Consider the following 13,616-nt stretch of genomic DNA (forward strand, 5'->3'; position numbering starts at 1 on the left):
TTCTTGTCATCACCTTCATCACCATGAAGCAACGAATGTCTCAATATTGTTAGTTTTAAAGTCTTGTATTTTAAAGGCCGATGCTGGATACGATCCTGAGCTCCCTGACAGTTAGCATGGTTCTAAATATTCAATGGGGAAAAAAAAACTACTTGACTTAATCTTGATTTACTCCATTGGTGTTCACAGTGAGTTTGGCCAGCATTATGGGAAACCCACGACCATCCGTAGGTTGCTGGCAGACCTTCGCACGTACATCTGGAGAGGATACGTCTGGAGAGGGAAAGGCAAGAAACAAAGACTCACAAATACAGTTAATTTACAGTAAATTTCTTTCATTTCTTTTAAATTCTGAACACTTTACTTACAACTATGAACAGACAGGGTAATCAAGGCCTACTTTTTGGGATAGTACCCTCAACAGAATAGTATCCAAAAATAATTTTAAGATTACCACTAACAAATGCACTTTTGTGATTTCCTTGGATGATTTAATGTCCCAATGAAAAATAATGGGACTGTCCTGATTTGCACACAACCCTTTCCTGTCTTTCAATCTGTTTTATTTATATATATATATATTTTTTTTTTGCTGCAGCAGCAATGCCACCACATTGTCACTGTAGAATGGCATGACCATGTGACCCCAAGACTGACAAGATTAGACCCCTCCTGGGTGCTACCTTGCTTCAGGTATCCATCCACTTGTGTCTTTACTGGTAAAACAGCTGGTTTGGAAGATTCCTCAACTTCAGTCAAACACTTCCCGCACAAATGTTTCCACAAGTTTGCTGAACGTTTATGACTGTAATGTCATCTAAATGAATAATCCAAAGGATCATTAACTTGATCGTCACAGATCAGAAGGTCAATCAATAGGGTAATTTTTTGCAAAACTTGCACCTTTACTGGTAAATGTTGTTCCACAGGGCTCTTCCCTGAACGTCCCGCTTGAATGCCTTCATAAGTCTGCAGAAGGTTTATGACAAATACTGAGCGAACAATCCAAGTGATTATGAAACTGATAATCACAGATCAAACTGATCAACTGTGCTGAGTTTTTTTCTCTTCCATATGCTAAGGAATTTTTCTCAGAACAGGACCCTTCATTCATAACACACGTAGCTTGATGGATTCTAGTTCAGCCCAGAACTTTCCGCACGAATGCTTCCACAAGTTTGCAGAAGGCTTGGTCTTGCGCCATGGTGAATGTTGAACTGGACATTGAGCGACTGACACTAACTCCACTCCTAGAGGGCGCTGTACCTCCGGGACTAACAAGACTAGACCCCCCTGGGGACGGGGGACTACCTCGTTTCAGGTACCTATGGTAACTCGTCAGGAAACAGTTCTGAAAAGAGTAAAATATCAACTACATATAAAAAAAACACTATGACAAACTGAAAACTTCATGACCCCTAGATTTAAGTCATTTTAAGTTTTCAATCAGACAACACAGTGTAGTACACATATACGGCTTGCGATGTCAAGGTACAATTTACACTGGCTTACAGGCTGTACACACCGCCTGGGAAATTGTTCACTCAGAGAGTGGCAAATGTCTCATTTGGTCACTTGACTAAACCCATTAAGACAACCTCATTGTAATTTTTATCATATAATGTAATTTAGAGATTCTACAAACTGTCAGTGGCCCTTGAAATCATTTCTGACACAAAAGATTTTAAGCCCTCTTAAACTGGGCTGTGAAATTCCTGATGCTAGAAAAAAGTTCTAACTTACCAATTCTGTGCTCAGTTCTCTCTTCAGCAGTTGTTTATCTCGCGCAGCTAATTCTGGCTCCTTCAAATAGCGACAGGCTTGAGACAGGACTAGATAGAGGTTGTTCTCCATCACAAACTGTACAAGGTTTCTGATATAACAGAGAGTGAAATACACTCCTGAGAATGCTGACAGTGAAACGTGCTTCTGATCAATAGATAGTGAAACATGCTTCTGATACAACAGACAGTGAAACATGCTTCTGATACAACAGACAGTGAAATGTGTTCCTGATATAACAGAGAGTGAAATACACTCCTGAGACAACTGACAGTGAAACATGCTTCTGATCAATAGATAGTGAAACGTGCTCCCGATACAACAGACAGTGAAACATGTTCCTGATACAACAGAGAGTGAAATATACTCCTGAGACAACAGAAAGTGAAACATGCTCCTGATACAACAGAGAGTGAAATATACTCCTGAGACAGCTGACAGTGAAATAAGCTCCTAAGACAACAAAGGGTGAAATGTGCTCCTGATACAACAAACAGTGAAACATGCTCCTGATACAACAGACAGTGAAATAAGCTCCTAAGACAACTGACAGTGAAATGTGCTCCTGATACAACAGACAGTGAAACATGCTCCTGACACAACAAACAGTGAAACATGCTCCTCACACAACAAACAGTGAAACATGCTCCTGTGACAACAGACAGTGAAATGTGCTCCTGATACAACAAACAGTGAAATATACTCCAGAGACAACTGACAGTGAAATATGCTCCTGTGACAACAGGCAGTGGAATGTGCTCCTGATACAACAGACAGTGAAACATGCTCCTGAGACCACAGACAGTGAAACATGCTCCTAAGACAACAGGCAGTGAAATGTGCTCCTGATACAGAACACAATGAAATAAGCTCCTAATACAACAGACAGTGAAACATACTGCTCTGATAACAGACTGTGAAATATGCTCCTGTGACAACAGACTGAAATATGCTCCTGATGCAACAGATAGTGAATCTAGTAAATCCATTCCCTTAAAGCATTAAAATCTAGAAAAAGTTCATTTCTTAAATTCCTAAATTTATGGGCAATCAGATTCAGTAGTCTCAGATGAGTATTTTTCTTTCTTACTTTGACGGGTAGTTTCCATGGCTATGATCAACAGCCGGTGACTTTTGTGGAGATCCCACACGTGGCTCCATCTGGTGACAAAAAGCATTATATCAAAAGCCGATTCCGCAAAGCCATTTCTGATGCAAATTAAAATTTGAAATTCCAATTTTAAAGTTTACTTTTAATCTCTATAAAATGAAATTTTAACAACAATCATCAATATTATCTTAAGTTTTCAATTTCCAGAACCAAAACTAAGCACTGTGAGAAGGTTTTAAATTTTGACTTAAGCTAGATATGGACTGACTAAAATGGCTCAAGATTTGTTTTGTAAACATAGATATTAACCTCTTGACACAGACACCATAGTCACACCCAATGAATATGGCTTCATTTATAGTCACATGCTGGATCGATTCCTTTTAGGTTTAATGGACACGGGACACTCTTCATTCCACATAGGATATTAGGGCGTAAGAAGTGTTCAGGTGAACACAACATACTCCCCAACAAATGCATTTGTTTGAAATGTATTAACGAATACCCTTAGCATTACGGTGACTATAACCCCTTAGGGGAATCTTCATGGTTGTTGATGATAGGTATGTGGTTACCATGACAACTGCAGAAGTGGACAAATGTGTCCACCACAAATGGAAACTTTATCAAAAAAAGAATTAGAACTACACACAGAAAACATGAAACATGAAATTATACCTATGGCAATCTGGTAGCTACGACAACCGCAGAAATAAAAACATGTGAGTCGAGACACATCGTCATCTGTGTATGTATGTACCCACCAAAAATTAAAACACTATACAGAAACCAGTTGAAGTTATAGCCCAGACATGAAATTATATCTATCTATATATTATACATAGGGAAAACAGGCAATCTGGTAACCATGACAACCGCACAAATGAACAAATCGTCATTTGTGTATGCATGTATCCACCTAAATCTGACGGACACAAAGACGGACAGACGGACAAACAGATAGACAAAACTGCTATAACATCATAGACACCTCCTATTGGCTGGGGCGTATAAAAATATTACCGTCGCATTACAAGGTTTTTACTTGATTTTTTCCATCATTTCTTTGATTTCTTGAAAGACAATCCACCTGTTGTCAATGTTCTTTGGTATTCCTTACACAGAGGCTTTTGTCACTCTCCAGTTTTCACACTGTAAGCTTTAACGAACTACAGATCTTAATCATTTGACACAAACCTTCATCAGCATGCTGACACAGGCTGTGACACCTGCCAAGAGGGTCCCGAAGGTGGGTGCACAATCCTGATCTCCAGACGGTGTGCTGAAACTGAGGCCCAAGAATGGTGGGTACTCACTAATGTCCATGCTCTGAAATCCGAGGACACAAAATTAATTAAATTCAAAAGTTCCTTATCACAGGTGCAAGACACAGATGCCTTCGTTTCTCAATACCATTTTAATACTACTGTCAACTAGTAAATGACACGGGCATGAAATGATATCTCACATAACTGTAAATCTTCAACTTTTTGAACCACTAAAGCATTTTTTTCAGTGGAGTTTATGCACATTATTGATCAAAACGATTCATTTTTATCACTAAAGAGGCAAGCTTCATAAAACTGTGCTAAATAAATTCTCTACATCCCACAGCTCTCTCAGAATGGTTTACAATATTGCTAACAGAAGCAGTTAAAAAGGATGAAGAATTAGGGTAGATATGTCAGGGTAGCACAGAAACTGTTTTTTTTTTTGTTTTTTTTTCATGAGAACAATTATTCTTTATTCTGCAGATTCCTGCTCATCAAAGTAAAACAAAACATAGGCAAATTAAAAAGGCAATAATGATAATCATAATAATGAAGTCTTGTGCTATATATATGGAGCTCAGTTGGTTAGCGCGATAGCGCAGCATATGACCCAGAAGCCTCTCACCAATATGGTCACTGTGAGTTCAAGTCCAGCTCATGCTGGCTTCCTCTCCGGCCGTACGCGGGAAGGTCTGCGGGCAACCTGTGGATGGTCTTAGGTTTCCCCCGGGCTCTGCACGGTTTCCTCTCACCATAATGCTGGTCGCCGTCATATAAGTGAAATATTCTGGAGTATGGCGTTAAACACCAATCAAATAAATAAATAAATACATACATGGGAGCCAGACAGCTGTTTCGGCTGGTACATGAGTATGTATTACGGACTTTTTGGTGACAGTTTTCTTGTCCAATTAGACAGGAAATATAAATTCAGATTAGATTACCAGATCGAGCATGATTTCACAGAGGCCTGGCGTAAAATGACGCAAAGTAGAGAGTCCGGCTGCCAAAATCTCCAACATCCTGAAACATGAATACAATTCAACTTCCTTCAACAGGAGTTTCACACATTCACGAACAGCCCATCATGGTTGAGTGGATACCAGATAATACTATCAGGTGCTGATAATCAAAATAACTCTTTTTTTTCCAAACTCTTTAACTGAAGCAGTTCTTCAAATACGACATAAAAAAAGGAACCTATGACAAAAAGGGACATAACCCTGTAAATTTATGTAAAGACACATTACCCATTTTCTGTACGCTTTCACACTGCTGGTGGAAACGAAAAGTCCACAAAATTTGTGATGCAGTTGTGGAAATAAACAGCTAACACCAGAAACTCTAATATGGTTTGTTATTAGTGACAAGGGTTTTTTCTATTTAACCTCTCCGATTGTCAGTCGATAAAATTTTTCTGTATGTGCTGTACGCTAATGGGACAGCTGTGATGATTTATACCCAAAAAAAAAAACACTCTTTTCACAAAGTAACAATGATGGGATAAGACCGATGGCTACATCTGTCATCTCAAGAAAACAAAGAGTGTGGCAGCTCGTCCTTAAAGACCATTTGTCATGTGAACGGAATCCTACTACCGTCATTACTCACAGTTCTTGAACAGGCCTAAGCTGAGGTGAAGGGTTATCAAGGTCATCCGTGGAAGCCTGGGTCTGTAGTGACTGGGGGCGGGACCAAGGCTTGTCACTCCCCTTGCTCCACCCATTGCCACGTGATTGACGCTGAAAAAAAGAAGAAAAAAAAAAAAATTGTCACCAACAGTACAGACCAATTCTAAAAATGCCTTGTAACAATCCAGCCAAGGTCAAGTTAAATTTAAAACGAAATCAGACCACTTTCAAACTAATCCTCTTCATGTTGAGTTTTTCGAAATTCAATTTTTACATTTTACATGAATATACATTTTCATAACATGGATTTATTATTTACTTATGTTTTACTTATAATATCACTGCTGTGTGATAATGGTCAGGGTTTTGACTGGACGCACAATTGCTTCTTGAATTGGAAATTTTTCTGACAGGACAAGCTATCCTAGCCAGATGGAAATTAATGGAACTTCATTTCTCAAGCCATTCTTGAAGTAGTCTGCAGGTGTACGATTCTGAAGGTGTAGGAGCCTGCAGGTGTACGAGTCGGCAGGTGTACAAGCCTGCAGGTGTATGAGTCTGCAGGTGTACAAGTCAGACAACACCAGTTTTATTTTTGTGTTTTATTGGCCAAACAGAGAGAGAAAAAAATTAAAATAAAATGGTAAATCTACCTTTCTACTTTGTCCGATCTTGATGTGAAACAGCTGGGTGGAATATTCAAAATTTTCCACAAATTAGATAATTTTCAAATTTTGTTTTATTTTTTTACCCTATATTGGAAAAAGATTTATTTGCTCGTAAAACAACAATGGGAGACACAAGTACGAGCTACACAGAAGGTGCAAATGACAGTAGAACGCATTTTTGTTTTCTTCTGTGACGTTGCAGTGCGTGTGTTCTTCATATAGATTTTATGAGCACACATACACTGACAACTGTGAGGTAATAACGGAAACAACACATGATTTGGACCATCTTGATAAAGGCAGGAAGGAGTTTTTATCCTTGACACAAAAATGAGTTCCCCATTTACACTGGTGTGGTCTAACCAGCTGGTCATCTAGGGACTGACTGACAATCCTTACCTCTAATAAATGCTGTAGATATCGTGGACGAATGAGAAGTGCTGTAAAACTCTGGAACATGTAACTCATGCTAGTCTGCAACAACAACAAGTCAACATAGCTGAATGGAATGTGACATTTTTGTTGTTGTGGTCTTATTAAAACTTACCAGTCCCTAGTTTTTTTTTGTCAAAACACCAGATATGTTAGCCATTTAAGCATGATCCTAATGTCATGTTTATTATAAAATCTCTGGCTTCTATTCCGGCCGTACGTGGGACGGTCTTCCAGCAACCTGTGGATGGTTGTGGGTTTCCCCCAGGCAGTGCCTGGTTTCCTCCCACCATAATGCTAAGTGAAATATTACTGAGTACGGCCTAAAACTACAATTAAATAAATAAATATTACAAAATATTACATTGATTGCTAAAGTTATGACGTCTACAGCTATTTTTCTACCCTATAAAGAAGTTGTTGTTAACATTAAGATACACAGTTTTAGCAAAAGACAAATTCGAATGAAATACCTTATCTGGATAAAGCAGACTTTTAAATACACATAAAAGTACAATTATGACACATTTATTATTTATGACACATGACACTGTTATACTGTTAAACTCATGGACGTTAAGATTTTTAAACTTATTCATCCTTGACATCTTCTACCAAACCTACCAAAAGCCTGTCCAAAACTTTTGGCAATTCAAGTCTCCATTCTCGAGAAAAATTTGACAACTGGAAAATGAATGTGCAGGTTTTCTTGGCTTCTCTCCAGACTTTTGCATGAAGCGTGGTTCTGGAAATTTCCAATGCCTGAAAAAAATAAACAAAACAACAATGGAGTGTCTTTTGTTGACAAAATCCAATTTCGGTTAATGTATACAATATTATATCCCTCTGAAAAACATCAGCATTTATTATTTATTTATTTATTTATTTATTTTTTTAATCATTGTTTCATGCCATACTCAAGAATTTTTTCATTTCATGGGTGGAAGAAACCAGAGTGCCAAGGTAAAACCCACACCCTTGGACAAGTTACTGGCAGACTTTCCTATGTGTAATGTAGAGATTTGTATGCTGTATTGTTGGGAAAGTCTTAGACTGCGCACACTGACCAAAAAAAGCACTGTGAGTGAGTGAGTGCTTGGGGTTTAATGTCGTACTTTTTCAGTCATGTGGTGATGAAGGAATCCTTAGAGTGCATGTATTGTGCCTCCTTGTTGCAGGACGGATTTCCACTGCTCTTTTATCTAGTGCTGCTTCACTGAGACGCCTTACCGAAGGCTAGTAAGCCTCCCCACCCGAGCCAATATACTGATACGGGTCAACCAGTCGTTGCACTATCCCCTTCATGCTGAACGCCAAGCAAGGAAGTCACAACTTTCTCTTTTCAAGGTCTTAGGTGTGACTCGACCCAGGATTGACGCTGGGTACAGGTGTGCATGGACACATATTTGGATGATACTGATACGGGTGAACCAGTGCTATCTCACCTGTTGTAACCTATCTTGATGAACTCCGACGAAATCCAGCGCATCCTTGAGGAAGGAGTATCGGAGTGTAGCCAACATGGAGGTGTAGAGGTCAATACACAGGCAGTACACCCCCACCCACGATACCTCCTCCCCACCCACGTGGGTCTCATCACCCACCTGAAAATACACAACAGTTCTACATGTCTCCACAGTAGAGCATCTCACGCCATAGACATGAACAAGGGATATAATTTAATAACTTGTAATTTATTAATTTATTTATTTATTCATTCAATTAGTGTTTCAATGTCAGAATTGAAATGTTTTTACTTGATCGTTGTTCAACACAATACTCACACTTTTTTTACTTATACAATGGTGATCAAGACTGAGTGGAGGAATCCGGCGTACTTGGTGACCTCTTGCACATTAATATCAACTTTTCCCACGTGTAACATTCAGATATTGATTGAAGGCAAGTGGTCTTCTTGTGAATGTCAGACTGCTCAAAACAGCCACATAAGTGTAGCTGAATGCTTAGCGTCACCAAGGCTCCGCGTCACCAAGGCCCCGCGTCACCAAGGCCCCGAGTCACCAAGGCCCCGCGTCACCAAGGCCCCACAAATAGTGACATTCTACCTTATAGGAGCATTTCACTTATACAGCCCAGGTTTGGTTTACAGATGAAGGAAACTACACAGATACCAGCCTGTTCCTTTCCAGGTAAACTGACATACCTGATGTACAGCTGGTACAGGCCTGCCAAAACTAATCAAATAAATACATGAACAAATAAATCAATATTTATCTATTGATCTGATAGATGTTTTACACCCAACTCCTGAATATTTCACTTATACAACAGCGGCAAGCACTAGGATGGGAGAAACTCTGGCAGGGCCCGGGGGAAACCCTCAACCATCCATAGGTTGCTGCAAGACCTTCCCACCTATGGCCGCACAGGAAGCCAGCATGAACTGGACTTAGTGACCGCATGGGTGAGAGGCTCATGTCATTGAGGCGTGCTGGCGTGCTAACCCCCTTTGGCATGGATGCCCCAGATAAATAAATAAACTTCTGGTACAGGTGTAAGTGAGTAAGTGAGTGCTTGGGGTTTAACGTCGTACTTAAGAATTTTTCAGTCATGTGACGATGAAGGAATCATTAGAGTGCATGTAATGTGCCTCCTTGTTGCAGGACGGATTTCCACTCCTCATTTATCTAATCCTGCTTCACCGAGATGACTTAGCAAGCAAGCAGCCCCGCCATTATACCAATACAGGTCAACCAGCTGTTGCACTAGCCCTTTCATGCTGAACACCAAGCGAGGAAGTTACAACTTCCTCTTTTCAAGGTCTTAGGTGTGACTTGACCCAGGATAGACCCTGGGTACAGGTGTGGATGGACACATTTGGATGCACATCCCAACAACAGCACCTAGCGATGCTTCGACCTCATAAACTAATATTCGAGGAGTCTAGGTTGTCTGGTACTCAATCTCCCGCTTACGTCAATGGCCCATGATACATGTGATAGATAGGGGGTCAAAAGTTTGACTGACCAAAATGACTCATAAAGTCTCACCCGACTGAAATTTGATATCTGTGAGAGGACCTCTTCATTCTGATAGGCTCCAACAATTGACAAACATGTGTACTCTGTTAGTCCATTCATTCGGATACATTCAGCTCCCTGGTGTGGAAAAAACAGAAAGGGGGGATAACTCATAGCCAAAGCAAAGCACAAAGATGTTTAATTCTTTATACAACATGGAAAAATCATTATCTGAAGAGTTTGCACATTAATTTTACAGTGAAATATTGTAGTTCGCTTTCAGAAGCCCATAAAGCCCTCAAAATGATAATTCTGACAACACTTTCATTTTTCTGAAACTAAATTAATCAGATTTCAAAACAAAACGAAACTCCAAAGTGGCTCTGTGAGGTTGATGAAACAATCAGAATCAAGTAAAATTTGTCACTTGAAATATTCTGAAATACAGAATCATAAAAAGTTTAAATTTAATAAAAATTAAATAAAGAAAACAAAATTCTGTGGCACTACCTTTGGACTAGCAGCAATGGTAAACAACAACATCAGTGCACTCTGAACGTACTGTACACCCTGTTTAGCCTGAAAATTGAAAAATGTTAGTAAGTTTTCAGGATTTAAAAAAAAAAAAGAAAGTGAAAGTGAACGAACGATTACGGATTGAAGCTATAGCATGGCAAAAACATGTTTAAACCAAGAGGGAGCACTTCTACAAAAGGTGTAATGGGACGAAAATTGTATTACTTCACAAATATGAATTTGATTAGTACTCAAGACTTATAAGTCATAAGTATTACTTTTTGTGCTAAAACTTATACTTTTCACATTATCCTACCATCCAATTTAACCTAAGAACACCTTTTTAAGGTGAACAGAAGCTCTCAGAATCAGACAAATCTTCAACTTGGTAATGGCCAGAAGTTTATGTTGTTGACCCTAGAGAGCAAACCAGCACAAGCTAGTCTTGAACCATACTGGTAGTCTACACACAGAGGCCATAAGAGCACTGGCTCAAACATTTACCCTACAAACATGCTTAAAAGCATACATGAATATTCCTGACCTTAATGGAGATAATCTGAGATTAGTGACAACTAACACAGGTTTCCGAAACTGGTGACCAAAAAGTGAATACATGAATTAAAAGAATATACACATAAAATCAAAACATCACACATTGGGAAATCTTCCCCTTGACCTTGAGTGAATGAGTGAGTGCTTGGGGTTTCCCTTGACACTGACCTGGATCCAGGCTTGCAAGGACACCAGAAGAGACGAGATCACCGTGTTCTGTTGTAAGATGGGCAGCCATTGGTCAGAATCTCCCATCATCTGAATAATCTCCTGCATCAGGGACAGGGCTATGACCTGAAGCTGGAGGTTAAAAGTTAAAGGTCAAATGTAAATAGTTAACTGTAAAACAAAAAAACAAAAAAAAAAAAAAAACAAGCACAAACACACGACAGACCTTGCTACAAACTCCAAAAGTGAGCCATAATTTGATTTAGAAATTTTAACCAAATGCATACAACTCTAGTACTCAAGTGTTCTTGAATGATTCACAATGATTAAGAGCAAACAGGCTATGAGGGTCAATTTCATCTTGAAGGACATCTTCAATCCAAGAATTCAAAACTCCTAAGTGGACGGCATGATGAGGCTCTACCTCAACATTACAACTGCAACATGCGGACAAACTTTCCCACATCTGGGGCACATCATATTGGTGAAGACCAGTAGTCTTCATCGAACTGTGAAAATGGGCACAAAGCGTTGTTTGACCACTTTTACTCACCAAGCCCCCACAAGCATTGGGAGCGGGGAAGTCTACAAATTCAGGGACAGGTTTGAACCTGTGTCTCATGTATCCAAGTAAGTGTTTTCAGCACAAACCTTTATTTTGGCATCCATGGTTGTCTTATTTGGCACCTCCTTTGGGGTATCTTGTGATGGGGCACTGGGCACACACAGCCGGGTGCTATGCTGAAGAAGGGGTGCTAGGACAGCCAGCAAACTGGTCAGCACATCAGGTGCTACCTGCACATCTGAAATGAAGTGTAGCCATATAAAAACTGCTGAAGAAGTGCTATGATACCCAGCAAACTGGTCAGCACATCAGTTGCTAACTGCAGATCTGAAATGAAGTGTAGCCATATAAAAACTGCTAAAATAATACTATGACAGCCAGCAAACTGGTCAGCTCATCGGGAGCTGCCTGTACATCTGAAACGAAGCATGGTGATATAAAAACTGAAGAAGGTGTGGTAGGGGCAAAAGTTTCAAATCAGAAATATTGTTTACAGTCAAACATATTGGGCATATATTTTCTTCAACTACTCAATATAACAAACAGTTGAGCGTCGTGATATTTCTTGCATCTTTGCGCCGTGATGCAGCAGATCTCAGCAGGCCTATCTGTACTGTTTTATAACAATTATACAATAACCAGTTGAGCGCAGTGATCTTACTTGCATCTTTGCCCGCTCTCTGTACCAGTGATGTAGCAGATGCCAGCAGGCCTATCTGTACTGTTTTATAACAATTATACAATAACCAGTTGAGCGCAGTGATCTTACTTGCATCTTTGCCCGCTCTCTGTACCAGTGATGTAGCAGATCCCAGCAGGCCTATCTGTACTGTTTTATAACAACTATACAATAACCAGTTGAGCACAGTGATCTTACTTGCATCTTTGCGTGCTCTCTGTACCAGTGATGTAGCAGATGCCAGCAGGCCTATCTGTACTGTTTTATAACAATTATACAATAACCAGTTGAGCACAGTGATCTTACTTGCATCTTTGTTCGCTCTCTGTACCAGTGATGTAGCAGATCTCAGCAGGCCTATCTGTACTGTTTTATTACAATTATATAATAACCAGTTGAGCACAGTGATCTTACTTGCATCTTTGCGTGCTCTCTGTACCAGTGATGTAGCAGATCCTAGCAGGCCTATCTGTACTGTTTTATAACAAATATATAATAACCAGTTGAGCGCAGTGATCTTACTTGCATTTTTGCACGTTTTCTGTACCAGTGATGTAGCAGATCCCAGCAGGCCTATCTGTACTGTTTTATAACAATTATACAATAACCAGTTGAGCACAGTGATCTTACTTGCATCTTTGCGTGCTCTCTGTACCAGTGATGTAGCAGATCCCAGCAGGCCTATCTGTACTGTTTTATAACAATTATACAATAACCAGTTGAGCGCAGTGATCTTACTTGCATCTTTGCGTGCTCTCTGTACCAGTGATGTAGCAGATCCCAGCAGGCCTATCTGTACTGTTTTATAACAATTATACAATAACCAGTTGAGCACAGTGATCTTACTTGCATCTTTGCACGCTCTCTGTACCAGTGATGTAGCAGATCCCAGCAGGCCGATCTGTACTGTTTTATAGCAATTATACAATAACCAGTTAAGCGCAGTGATCTTACTTGCACTTTTGCACGTTTTCTGTACCAGTGATGTAGCAGATCCCAGCAGGCCTATCTGTACTGTTTTATAACAATTATACAATAACCAGTTGAGCACAGTGATCTTACTTGCATCTTTGCGTGCTCTCTGTACCAGTGATGTAGCAGACCCCAGCAGGCCTATCTGTACTGTTTTATAGCAATTATACAATAACCAGTTGAGCACAGTGATCTTACTTGCATCTTTGTTCGCTCTCTGTACCAGTGATGTAGCAGATGCCAGCAGGCCTATCTGTACTGTTTTATAGCAATTATACAATAACC

The 13,616-nt window shown here is 39.8% G+C and overlaps 1 protein-coding gene across 1 annotated transcript in view; it reads right to left on the minus strand.

Moving 5' to 3' along the window:
- Window positions 1–596: 596 nt before the first annotated feature.
- Window positions 597–13,616, minus strand: part of LOC135480952 (nucleoporin NUP188-like) — a 45,752-nt gene continuing 32,732 nt past the window's right edge. Inside the window, exons 40-52 of the mRNA XM_064760883.1 lie at window positions 11,767–11,918; window positions 11,116–11,247; window positions 10,387–10,455; window positions 9,907–10,014; window positions 8,341–8,499; window positions 7,520–7,657; window positions 6,863–6,937; window positions 5,776–5,906; window positions 5,109–5,187; window positions 4,091–4,222; window positions 2,873–2,943; window positions 1,744–1,873; window positions 597–1,351 (exon numbers count right to left, since the gene is read on the minus strand). Coding sequence (XP_064616953.1) covers window positions 1,142–1,351; window positions 1,744–1,873; window positions 2,873–2,943; window positions 4,091–4,222; window positions 5,109–5,187; window positions 5,776–5,906; window positions 6,863–6,937; window positions 7,520–7,657; window positions 8,341–8,499; window positions 9,907–10,014; window positions 10,387–10,455; window positions 11,116–11,247; window positions 11,767–11,918 — 1,586 coding nt within the window. The 3' untranslated portion in view covers window positions 597–1,141. The remainder of the gene's footprint in view (window positions 1,352–1,743; window positions 1,874–2,872; window positions 2,944–4,090; window positions 4,223–5,108; window positions 5,188–5,775; window positions 5,907–6,862; window positions 6,938–7,519; window positions 7,658–8,340; window positions 8,500–9,906; window positions 10,015–10,386; window positions 10,456–11,115; window positions 11,248–11,766; window positions 11,919–13,616) is intronic.

This window comes from Liolophura sinensis, chromosome 13 (genome assembly GCF_032854445.1).
Source record: "Liolophura sinensis isolate JHLJ2023 chromosome 13, CUHK_Ljap_v2, whole genome shotgun sequence".
NCBI classification, from domain to species: domain Eukaryota; kingdom Metazoa; phylum Mollusca; class Polyplacophora; order Chitonida; family Chitonidae; genus Liolophura; species Liolophura sinensis.